The 12784-nt window shown below is 38.3% G+C and overlaps 1 protein-coding gene across 2 annotated transcripts; it reads right to left on the reverse strand.

Annotated features, from left to right (window-relative positions):
* Positions 1–1482: 1482 nt before the first annotated feature.
* psmc4 (proteasome 26S subunit, ATPase 4) lies at positions 1483–8991 on the reverse strand. Of its 2 annotated transcripts, none has more exons than XM_034112752.1 (11): positions 8903–8991; positions 7942–8040; positions 5597–5783; positions 4882–5028; positions 4596–4705; positions 4398–4491; positions 4056–4223; positions 3766–3842; positions 2876–3044; positions 2084–2139; positions 1483–1950 (listed from the first exon to the last, which is right to left on the reverse strand). In XM_034112752.1, exons 1-11 carry the CDS (start codon positions 8933–8935, stop codon positions 1837–1839), a joined length of 1254 nt encoding a protein of 417 aa, XP_033968643.1. In that variant the 5' UTR covers positions 8936–8991; the 3' UTR covers positions 1483–1836. The 2 variants fall into 2 exon arrangements, with proteins under 2 accessions (XP_033968643.1, XP_033968645.1); XM_034112754.1 differs by having other exon boundaries at positions 8845–8927.
* Between the last annotated feature and the right edge of the window lie 3793 nt (positions 8992–12784).

Consider the following 12784-nt stretch of genomic DNA (forward strand, 5'->3'; position numbering starts at 1 on the left):
AACATGACAATAAATACAAAAGCACTTTTTTTCTGTGGCTGACAGTTGACTCATTTTGATCTTGTTTGTCTTTGGACAGAGCTGGAAAAATGGCAGTCCACCCACCTCTGTACCAGTTATTCCCTCACAGGCCTTCAGGAGATCAAACCATCATGGATGCTTTGGCATCAGCCATGTGGTGGAGATTCTTTTCCGGAATGCATGTGGACAAAACCACAACCTGGATCAAATCTTTCCCTGGATGTCCCAACAGCCAGTACAGGCAACCCTGCATCTCTGTCCATACTATTTTGACCAGGTCACTTACAGCCTTCCCACCAGAGACCAAGTGAAACACATGTGAGTACCACTCCTTAAATTTCAAAGTCATATTCAGGGGTATTCCCACATTTTAATGGACCCCATACTGTTTTTTATTTTATTTGTAAATTGTGATGTAACAGCAGTTAATGGTGACACTTTTGGTCAGATAAATACTATTTTTTTAATTCCATTCTCATTTTGGCTTCAATTAAATGCACTACAGTAGAATCAGAGCATCCCTCAAGGGACTTTGGACATTAAACTGTCAAAATAAATATGTACTTTTGGTGGACAAAGGTCATGCTTTTGGTTGAGCTTGATGTGCATTGGATTCACCGACATTGCCACGTGGGTGTAATAATGAATCATCTCCATCCCCCCCACTTGTGGCTGAAGGGAGAGCTGCAACCTCAGGCTGCACTGCTTTGACTCATGGGCTGGCTCGAGAGAAGAGAAGCAGAGGGCACCGGAACAGCATGGAAGTCAGCATTTCAGCACTAAGCGAGACGCCCGGCCGAGCACTGGGCATCCATATGACTCGACTCTGTCAAGATCAGAACACTGACAGGAGGACATCCACACAACAGTACATTTATATGATGTATGGCCTTCTCTACTAAACGCCAATGTTGGTGAATGAATTCATATTGAGTCCGATGTTTGATGTGATACCAGCATATATCTTTCAGTGTGTATTAGTTATGTTTATATTTGACAAATAATCATCAGGCTAAAACACTTTTATGACTGATGATACTTACAATCGGGCTTCTGCTAACAGCTAGGATTATCCTTTTTTGCCATTTTTGGTTGTAAAATAGCTTTACTTAATGACCAATACAATTTTTAAAAAAGCCTTAGGTGACATATTAAAATATCTTCTTTCGTCCAACCAACAGTCCAAAATCTTAAAAATATGAAATGTATAGCATAAAAACAACAATAGAACAAAGCTCACATTGGGAAGAGTTAATAACAATTGTTTTGTTTTTTTAAACGTCATAGGAACAAAAAGATTTAAATAAAGATGTATTTTCCTTGGTAAATATATTTGTTGCCGCTCCAACTAAAATATTTTGTTGATGAACAAAAATCGTAACACAACATGTTAGTTTATGAATATAGTATGGTGTGTCTAAATGGCATTTAAAAAGGCAAAAAAAAAAACAATGACAATCATTTTTTTTTATGGAAAACATCTTTAATGGTTTTTTGTAATGTATTGTTAAGTGAGTACATATAGATACAAATGTTCTATCCTAGCTAAGTTTTGGGGCCTTATCTTTAGGAGTCAGTAGAGAGCCTGTGCACAAATCACTCCTTCACATGGTAGTGCGTCTTAAGGAGGTACAGGACTAATCTGACATTAGGCCTTCTGCAGCAGTGAGTACATTTAGTCCAAAATCAATGGAAGTCAGGGACTGCAAATCCACAAAAGACATACTGTAGATAGAGACACAGACGTAAATCAATAACAAACTCCTGTGTCTGGACACCTTCTTTTGTTCCCTAGGATGTGGGTTTTTTTCTCTTCTACTTGTAGAACTCGTGCTCCTGCTCGTCCTTCTTGATGACGGTTTTGTAAGCTTTTTCAAAGTCTTTGGCCAGGACGATATACCTGTTCTCACGGACCGCCAACATGCCAGCCTGAGAAAGCAGGGAAAGAAAGAAAAAGACAGAGAAAATTAGGAAAAGCAAATACACATAGATTTACACTGCTCTACCAAAAGTAAAGAAAGGGTTATGGTTAAATGAACAGATAATTAAAGCTCTAGCTCACCTCCTGGCAGATGGAGTTGATGTCGGCTCCAGAGATCTTGTCTGGTCTAGCCACATCTGTACATCTGTTAAGGACAACTGACCAACACCAAAACACAAAACATCTGGGTGCAGACTGCCACCCTTGTTGCACATGTTCATTATTTCTCTACTTGTCATCAACAATCAAGGAAGTCTGGTGCATGCAATGAAAGATGTCATCAGATAAAAATGACATGCGAGTGTGTCATCTCACATTCAGAGCTATGTGTTAAATTGGCAAACAAATAAAGCCTAAGTTGCAAAGAACTGCAACAATAACTTAGAAAAACCCACAGGAACAGTGGATGAGTTCCTGCCGTCAAGCCCTGTGTTTGAGTAAAAGGCCAGATAGTGTGAACGTCACATTCATAAATCTGGGAGAATAACACTAAAAGAAAGGTACATGAAGTTACTTACTAGACTAGAACTGGGTATTAAATAATGGCTTTACCGTTTTTACTGTAAAAACGGGCTTTATTTTAGCGTGAGATAGCACGATAAGATTGAGCATCCCTAACATTAAGCAGACTTCCATTTATCAGAAAAATATGCATCCTTAAAAAATGCACTGATTTAGAAGTGATCACATGTTCCAGACAGTAAACTGCACACACACACACACATATCTACATATGTATGTGTGTAAACCAAGGACAGAATGAGGCCCAAATGAGAGGTTTGGGCAAAAATGTCCTTAAAACATGTTTGCATGACATTGCAGAAATGTCCCAACAGACAATTAGAAAGTGCCCTTATTGAAATAAAAGGATACAGTCCTCCAGGTCGACCTCCTCAGAGAGGTTCATATTGCTGGTGATGGTGGAGAAAACAAGACGTTTCTGCCTGCGGTCGGGCAGGGGGGAACTCAATCTTCTGTCCAGACGACCAGGACGTAGCAGAGCCGGGTCCAGCGTGTCTGCTCTGTTGGTGGCCATGATCACCTAAGACAGGTTCAAAAGCAAGTCAGATGGTAAATGAACATACTGTGTTGTGGGGTTGCATTGGGTTCCACATGAAATGGTCACTACTGGACAAAGTGCACCTATTGTATCTAGTGCCATGGTTCTGCAAATGTGTTCACACTGGTAATTGTATAAGCATGTATATCATGGGGCTCTAAGAGTAATAACAAACTTCGCCTCATCACTTTTGTGTTTAAACTCAAAAGTTAATTAGTCTGCTTTTGGTCATTCGTCCGATTTGTAGCTTTATTATGTTAAGAGCTGAATTGGGGAAGAAAGCTTCTAGATTTTCAGCACCTAATGTATGGAATAAAACTATGGACTAAACTTTAAAACATAGTGACAATGGATGAGTTTAAAGCTATGTTGAAATCTAATTAGTCTATTTGCAAATATATCATAAGATTTCTTTGTTAATCAAATAGTTTTGCCTTTTTTTTATGTTGATATGTTCTCATTAAAACGTTGTGATGCTGCAGTTATATTTAAGACTAAATAAAATAGGGTTTGAAGTGAAAACATAAACCTCCTGGGTGCCTGCTAAGGTGAATGTATGGAGTTAGGGCATATGAAAGGAGAATGAATGGCTGCAGTGTCGGTGTTCATGCACCACCAATGATGCAATGATTCAGTACAAACGGAAATGGTGCAGTCACAGGGGGAAAGGAAAGAGCTTTACAGACAGGCGGACTTAGCTCACCTTGACATTGACGTTCTGGTCAAAGCCGTCCATTTGATTCAGCAGCTCCAGAAGGATTCTCTGCACCTCCCTGTCAGCTGCACAGCAAAACATTCAAGGTCAGAAAATATTTGGTAACCATCGTGTTTCTGCATTAACAAGGATGTGATCAGTGAATAAGAACATATCCTAAAATAGGAATCTAGACGTCAATGAGAAAAACTAACAGTAACATGTGCTTAAAAAATTAAATGTACAACAAAACATTGGTTTATAAACAGAGTATTCATGTGAGCCACACATGTTCATACCTCCAGTCTGTGCATCAAAACGCTTGGTGGCGATTGCATCGATTTCATCAATAAAGATGATGGCTGGTGCATTTTCCTTCGCCAGCCGGAAGACATCACGCACCATACGAGGGCCTTCACCCAAATACTTCTGAACAAACTCAGAGCCCACCACACGGATGAAAGCAGCTGGGGACAGAACGATTGGACATTCATTTTTAGTATTCACCGAACATATATCTTATCATTAATCCAGAACTCAAATGCAGTGCCTACTGTAGATATCACTTAAAGTCAGTACTAATCTGTTTACTAAGATTTGTTGGTACATGAACACAAACAGGTCTCAAGTGGAGGGCTTACCTGTAGTGTGATGTGCCACAGCCTTGGCCAACATGGTCTTACCACATCCCGGAGGTCCGTACATAAGGACACCCCTGGGTGGGTCAATGCCAATCTGAGAAAGGAAAAACAGTTATTATTAAGAGAGCAAAATCCATGCTAATTGGTGTTAAGTGTAAAATCCATAAAAAAGATTTAGCATTTTCTTGAATATCTGACCTGTTTGTAGAGCTCAAAGTGTGTGAGTGGCAGCTCTACAGCTTCTCGGACTTCCTGCTTCTGAATGTCCATACCACCAATGTCAGCATACATCACATCTGGCTTTTGGTCTGGGAGCAGAAACACAGCAAAGGAAAGTTGGCTTTGCTATTCGAACAATCAACTTCATACAAAATATCCTACAAGTCAGTCAAGTCCCTGAATTCTTGCTTCGCTGAAAATTATAATAATCTGCTTAAAAGTAAGAATGATGACATCTTGGAGAGAGTGGTAGTGAGTGTTTTACCTGACGTCAGCATCATGATGCTGCTGTCAGCCTCGGGGGGGAGCACATCCACCAGGGCGTTGCTGTGCTTGTGTAGAGCCACTGAGGCGTTGGGCTTCAGCAGCTCTCTGTCGATGGTGCTCAGGATGCGCACATAGTAGTTGGACCCTGAGGGAAGAACAAATATGAATAAAATGAGAGAACAGAACGAACAGAACTCATTACACATTTAAACGTGTACTTCACACTAAATAATTTAAATTTGACAGCATACAGTACATCGCCTCTAGATTCTCTTTCAAGACTCAGAAAGCCTAACATGATAAAGCATTCAAATATACAGCATGGATGAATCATTCATCATTTCATTCTACTTCAGTGTCTGCTTATTCTCTTTATTTATTTTCACTGTCATTATTTGTTTGTTTTCTATGCATACAATCTTTTTTTTATCTTTCAGAAACGTAATGACAGTAATAATTGAATTGCTCTTCAGTGCAGAAAATACCGCCGTGACCTCAAGCTTAACATAATTTTAGTATTTTCACACTATCATGTATCTGTGAAAAGGACGACACAAATGGAAATAACAGATCATATTTCTGTGTCTTTATGTGCAAGTTAGAAGGCAGGTTTCATATCTCGTCTTTTCACCTCTTGACAACCTTTAGGAGTATATCCAAGTGTCAAATCTTGCATGTCCAAAATTGGGACTATTTATTTCTTCTGATGGTACCTGTAGTGGAGCCAACAATGGCTGTGTTCTGGTCCACAGCTTCCAGGAACTGGCCAATGACAAGCGGGATGCTCTGTATCCTCTTCACCTCCTCCTGGGCATGGAGGAATTCTTTCTTTAGGTTCTTCTGTTCATCTTTAATGTATTCCTCCTGCACCTCCAGGAACTCCAGCTCCTGCTGCAGCTTCTGTAAACACGCAAAAGAAGAAGAGAAGGGTGATGCTCTGCTGGAGATTAAGGTAACATCGGCTTTCTGGAGATCATAGACCAGTTGGTAGCTTGTGTTTAGACATGAAGAGTTGAAGAACCATTATAACAACAATCATTCAAAAAAGGTTTGAAAAACATTTTCAGTAGAGAGATACATCTAGGATCACTTTAAAGGCAGTATACATTTAAAAAAAAAAAAAAAGACTGTTCTGAAATCTAATTATTAGGGATGCCCCGATCGCCAATTTTGGGGCCGATCGCCGGAATCAGTATTGGCCGATACCGATCGCCGATCCGATCGAGTGGGCGGGGCCTATGGAGATCTTCCATTTAAAGTGGACCTATCATGCTATATTTGAAAAATATATTGTAGGGCCATACCTATACAAAACATGACTGTGAAGTTTTTTTTCAAAATACCAAACAGTTTACCCATTGTAGCCATGCCTCATACTGCTCAAACCCCTCTTTTGCAGCCTTGTTACTTAGCTTGAAAAAGAAGAAGAAGAGGAGGCGGAGCTAATGCCTGATCAGAATTCTACCGGAGATAAAGTTAAATTCGGTTGTGATAAAACGCCATCCTGTTTAAACCACGTCAAGGATTATTTCTGAAACAGTATGGAGCTCAAATGCTTTTTCTCTTGCGGGTTTATCACAAGGTGAGTTCTTTTTTTTTTCCTGCTTTTTAAACACATGTGCTCTTCAGTACAGGTTAGCTTTGAGTGTTAGCGAGGCTTGCTAATGTAAACAAAGACGAGATTACGTCCAAAACACGTCAGGCATTGTTTCTGATAGCAACTTTCTGTGGGTCCGCCGACGTCACAGCGGATGGAATCTGTATCCGCTGATTGTACACCCGTTTTTAAAAGATTTGGGTACGGAGGAAAAGAGAGAGGGTTTTATTTTCTGACGCTGCATGAGTTCCCCGACGCACCGGGGACACATATTTATGTATAAAATACATCACAAAGTGCATTTTGCATGAAAGGTCCCCTTTAAAGTGATGTTTAAAACTCAGTTAATGGGGCTCATTCACTGGCGCTTCCACAAACAACAACCAACATAATTATTACATTCAAGTGAAGTACATTATTCAAGTTTACATTAACTTTGGATAATAACACGGGAGAAATTAGTGGAAGCGCTCTCTTTTCCTCTCTCTCTCTCCTCTGACAGCCTGTCAGTATTGTCTCATGCAGCTCACTGATCCAGTAATGAGCGACCCGACAGTGAAGAATAAATATATTTATAACTAGTTTAGCTTGTTCCAGAGGTAGATAAAATAGCTAAGTGTGTTAGGTCTAACTCTTAGTGTGTGTTTTGCTCCGCTCACCGGTCCGTCACAGCGGGCGGAGCTGCAGGATTTCTGCTTCACACACACACACGTTGCAATCCGCTATTTTATTGTCATTTTCGGACACCTTAAAATACTGCCAGACTGGTGAAGCCATTTTGGCGAGCTTGTTTTGCCGCTCACATAGAAAAGTGTCATGTATTTTACGTCATGCGATCGGCTCTCGTGGAGCATCCCTACTAATTATTCAATGTCAATTGTTCAGATGGTAAATTATGAATGCATTGGACTGTTAAAAAGTTCAGACTGAATTGTATTTGATTCTTTACTGAGCAAGAAATAAAAGAAACAGTGTCGAAAATGTCTTTGAATAAGTATATAGTATTTATTTAATATTACTTTCGATAAGGTTATTTTGGTTTATTAAACCATACAGTTAATGTCAGAACCCGACATGTTTAAAATGCTCAATTAGAACCGAAGTAGGTAGGTATATTTGGGAAAACGTTATGTAAATATGGCTGTACGAAATGTTTAGCTTTTCCTCTGTCATTCCATTTTAATTATCAGCCTAATTTAATATTTTAATCAATAACTCCACTGGAATCATTGAATCCAGAGGATTAAAACTGTGTTACTATAATTTCATGCAGGAGGCACATTTGTACATGTTGGTTTTAAGTGTTTCTGATTTGTATTTGTGTTTAGCTGGATCTATTGTGGTCACATACCTCTTATATTCATTAAGAATAACATGTATATTTCAAGCTTACAGTTTGTTACACCCATACGATATATGCTGGGTATTTTCTTTACAGGAATGTATAAGCAGGTGTCAGACCTTGTATCTGCTGTAAAGGTCCTCAAGGTCCTCTGGTTCAGGTGCCAGGAAGGACAGGCCTGTCTGGGGTCTGGAGGTCAGGATAGCAGGCATCTCTTCCTGTAGGGATGACAACACCACAAAAACACAATAAATGTATTGTTTTTAACATCACCCCATCAGGGAAGAGCTTGTTCTGTATTTCACCCAAACAAACAGGATAATAGGTCATATTTATTTGAGAGAATGCTCTCAGCTCTGTAACAGCTAAAATGTACGATAATAATAACATGTATCTATATAGCACCTTTCATGCAAGATGCAGCCCAAAGTGCTTTACAGAATAAAACTAGATACATCAAAAATAAAGAGTGGGGAACATGATTAAAAACAAGTTATACAAAAACAAACAAACAAAGAGTTAGATCACAAGACCATAAAACATGAATAGTAATACCACTAAAATTACCCCAAACTAAAAAGATAACAATTACTCGACAATAAACAACAACTCGGTTATGACTTATGACCGTACACCTAACAGAGACAAACACTAGCTTAGCTAGTTAGCTCGTTAACAGCTAGCTAATATTAACGGCTTGAAAACGCCCAAATAGACTATACAAAAGGACCTTTGCGACGCACCAATGAATAATAAAAACATAATCTCGAACATTAATGTTTGGCGATTAAAGCTAGATCAACATACATACAAGTTAATTTCTTTTCCCGAGCTCTACAAACATTAGGCTAACGCTAGCAGCTAACTTGCATGACATAGCAACTAACGTAACGTTACATCGAGTAGAGAATGAATTGGCAGGTTTACGTTTCGGCAGGGTTAACGAGCACACTAATGGTAAAAAACTACGACAAACACCAACAGAGAGCAACACTCAAACTCTTAAATGTACCAAAGCCTACCACAGAAACTCTGTCAATTTTAAGAGGAAAAACAGGAAACAATCCCACTAATTCATACCGGGCTCTTTTCTACGGCTACGATGTCCTCCATGTTGAAGTATGCCTTCCGTCTGACGTTATGACGTACGACGCTGACAGAGGGTTGTATGGGTAATGGAGTTCATCTCATTTTAATCAAGAACATAATATCAGGGGTGTCAAAACTTTTTTCACCGAGGGCCACATATAGAAAAATATATGAAGGGCTGGGCCACTGAGGTGAGGTATATTGCCTCAGTTAAGTTATAAGTCAGCAAAATAAATCAAATGTAGGTCAATTATGCTTAATACTTGAATATGCTTTAAGAAAAACTACAGCCTATCACAGCTCTCCATAGGGTTTCAATTATTTTGATAGCAACTCATTCCTTAAAACAGAAGCCTCAGATTGCTTATCATAAGAGGAATTAGGAAGGGTTTATTTCAAGCGTCTTGTGAAAATAAGTTATTGGGCTTTTTTCTTATCAACTTAGATTTGATAGAAAACATTTTCAACTTTAACTGACTGAATTTGTTTGAAAAGTGGGTTTCTTAACACATGAATACTGTGTAATAACTGTTTTCATCTATATTTAAGAAGTACATATAAGACAAGCACAAGTTTCATCTGTGGGCTATATTTCATTATACTTTTTTAATTAGCTCAGGGCCGCGGGCCGTAGTTTGGACATCCCTGCTGTATATGAACATCATATATAATTTTGTAAACAAAGAAGTTAAGGCCAGTGGTAGTAAACAATGCCATCAAATAAATATAGGAAAAAAAATACAGTTTCATATTTCAGATTAAATATTTGTTGAATACACAGTTAGTTTTGATTGCTTTTTAAAAAATTAATAATGTTTTTAATAGTGCTACTATATGTTCAAGATGTGGTCAGCCCATTTCTTTTTATGAATATGAAATTTCCCTAAAAAGAAAAATGTCACCGCATATGACTGTTGGCCACATAAAGTTGATATGTATTTTTTTTGTATTGTGCATAAGTGATGGTTTGAAATCTAGAACTTGTCTAAGGAAAGATACAAAACACACATAACACTTTGTAACAATGTATTATTCAAATGACTTATGATGCACACTGCAAAAAACTTGCATATTTTTAGGAACATGTACGTTTTCCATATTTGTATTGTACATATTAATTGAGTTGTCATGCACCAAAACACCAATACCTACTGTATACTGCATGTGGTGAAAACCTTTCTTGGCAATAAACACTCACAGAACACAGCAACTTCCCCACAGCCGGGTGCACGGGCCCATAGTGGGTGTGCATATCCTGTTGCTGAGATGGTGGTCTTAACATCTCTGCAATGAATGTGTGAAAAAAGGGGGGCTTAATACACCACAGTGGTTTCCATTCAAGCTCCAACTGAAAAAATCATACTTATTATAAACGGAAGGACGACTGTATCGCACATGAGTATACCATTTTCTTTTAAAGCAGTGCATTTACATCTAGAAGTTGGGAAATAAGGTAAAGTTAACACTTGTTGCTACAGGATATGTCTAATTTGTATATAAGGCACTTTTTTAATTGTTTGGTTCTTTGAATAAGTTAAACAAATGCTATGATATCTTTGAATACCATCAAATAAATTATATTTCAAATAATTTCCCTATCTATCTATCTATCTATCTAATAACTTCATCTCCCTGCACTCACTCAGACGTCAGCTGGTCTTTTTACGAGACACAAAGATCATTTTGTCTGAGATGCATCACGACTTCAAAGTGACAAAGTTGGAATGGACACAATGGCTGTTTCTCTACTTTATGGTCTCAGGTACAATTTATGAAGAAGTTTGATTTGTATATGAAAAATGTGATATCGTAAGCTGTCAGCTGTCATTTCATCATTGTACAAATCAACACGTGTCTTATCCTGCATGCTTTGCAGGCTCATTAGCAGGGAATCACAATTCATTTCACAACCTTTGACAGTTTAATAACTATCAGAGTTCAGGTTTGGTTAAGGCATTTTCTTTAGTGGTTTCTTTGACGTGGTTGTGACGCTGGTGTGTTGACTCGTAGATTCACTCATAGTGTATTTTTTCTGATAAAAGCAACATCAAGCTGCAGATTAAATGAAGAAAGAAGAGGCAACTGTTTGTTCCGTAATTGTTCTACCCATGGGTGTACGGACAGTTCTTGTGTTAGAATTGTTATTCTGTGATGACTTTAAATAACTGTTCACACAAAAGAATGGGCTAACACCTTGGTCTCAACTTCTTTTATCACGCTCCATTCTTCTGAATCTCTGATTACTTGTTTTGCGGCTTCTTTGAACTCCTGTGGCCAAAGTCAACAAAGATTGTGGGTAGCACAATCACATATGTTTAATCTAAAGAATGTCTCTTAAAATGTCCATAATTTTAGGTTTCACTAATATCTAAAACATCCTTTTTCATGATGTGTCTAAACCACTCAGCTATGGTGATGCCAGGATTTTTGTATTATTATTATCTTTGTATCATTGATTTATACTCAAACATGTTGGGTTATTTCATAAAGCTTTATAATATTGTTGGTAAAATATTCCAAGATAAAGCAGCAACTCTGGACTATCAAATGCTTGGCTGGCATAGAAAGTGGCAACCCCAAAAACTCAACGCTAAAGCTGATACATATCCTTCTAAATGAATACACATAAACTTTAAACCTATCATGCTATTTTTAGGCAATAGCATAGGTCTCAGATATATACAAATATATAAAAAACATGTCTATGAAGTGTTTTGCTCAAAATACCAAACAGATCACCCATTCTCGCCATGCCTCATATCCCTCTATTTCACTTCCTGTTTCAAAAGTGCTGATTTTGGGTATAAAGCTTATTTTTTTTAAAAAGATTGATAAAAAAAAGGAGGGGGCTGAGCTCATGCGGGAGATTCTACCGGCAGATACTGCGGTGATGAAACGCCATATGGATTATCAAGGATTATTTCTGAAACAGTATGGAGCTCAAAGGCTTTCTCTCTTGCCGGTTATACCACAAGGTGAGTTCCTTTTTATTTCCTGCTTCTTCACACACATGCTCTGTGCAGTACAGGTTAGCTCTGAGTGTTAGCGATGCTAATGTAAACATGCACCGACCATATTACGTCCAAAACAGTCGGGCATTGTTTCTGATAGCAAATTTCTGATAGTGCTGTGGGTCCACATTTCCGATATTACGTCATATCGGACGCAAATCTGGATCAGCTCCGTTGTACCCCCGTTTTTAGAGATTTGGGTACGTAGGAAAAAAGAGAGGGTTTTATTTTCTGACGCTGCGTGAGTTCCCCGACACACCGGGGACACATATTTATGTATAAAAGACATAAAAAAGTGCATTTTGCATGATAGGTCCCCTTTAAGATGATAAACTTCTAGGATACATCTCCAATTACTCAATGAAGGGAAATAAAAAAAACACTTCTCCATTTTCTTTAAATAATGTTTATTGGGTAATCCAGTCTGACATGGAGAATGTTTGGTTACATTTGGTAGCATGGATTTTCTTCTTCTGAAAAAAGAAATGTGACGAATATGATTAGAAATCCAAAATAATTTCCTCTATTAAGCTGTGGGTAAAATGTCCAAAAATATAAAATACAAAACCTAATATGTGTCTTGTTTTGCACCCAGTCAGTCGCTGCGATTCACTATCATCATGTCAACATTTCAAAGAATTGCAGGGCGAGCAACCACAACATTTCCGTGAAAAATGTACAGGCTATTTGAACATTTACTCAACATCCTGTTCTTTTTTATTTCTGTTTTTCAGGGACTAACTCTCTGGTCACAGTTTACCAGCCTCCTGTGCTCACCGCTGCTCTGGGTCATGACGTTATAATGCCGTGCCAACTCAGTCTTACTGATGATAGAGATACAGACTCCACCAGTTCTCTATTG

This window comes from Trematomus bernacchii, unplaced genomic scaffold (assembly GCF_902827165.1).
Source record: "Trematomus bernacchii unplaced genomic scaffold, fTreBer1.1, whole genome shotgun sequence".
Lineage (NCBI taxonomy): Eukaryota > Metazoa > Chordata > Actinopteri > Perciformes > Nototheniidae > Trematomus > Trematomus bernacchii.

Bases quoted from the DNA above. Each gene is read 5' to 3' on its own strand.
- psmc4 (XM_034112752.1), bottom strand. From the start codon at position 8,935: ATGGAGGACATCGTAGCCGTAGAAAAGAGCCCG. The intron at 8,041-8,902 runs GTATGAATTAGT...TCATCCCTACAG, and splicing joins TAGCCGTAGAAAAGAGCCCG to GAAGAGATGCCTGCTATCCT. The intron at 1,951-2,083 runs GTGAGCTAGAGC...CTGCTTTCTCAG, and splicing joins TCAACTCCATCTGCCAGGAG to GCTGGCATGTTGGCGGTCCG.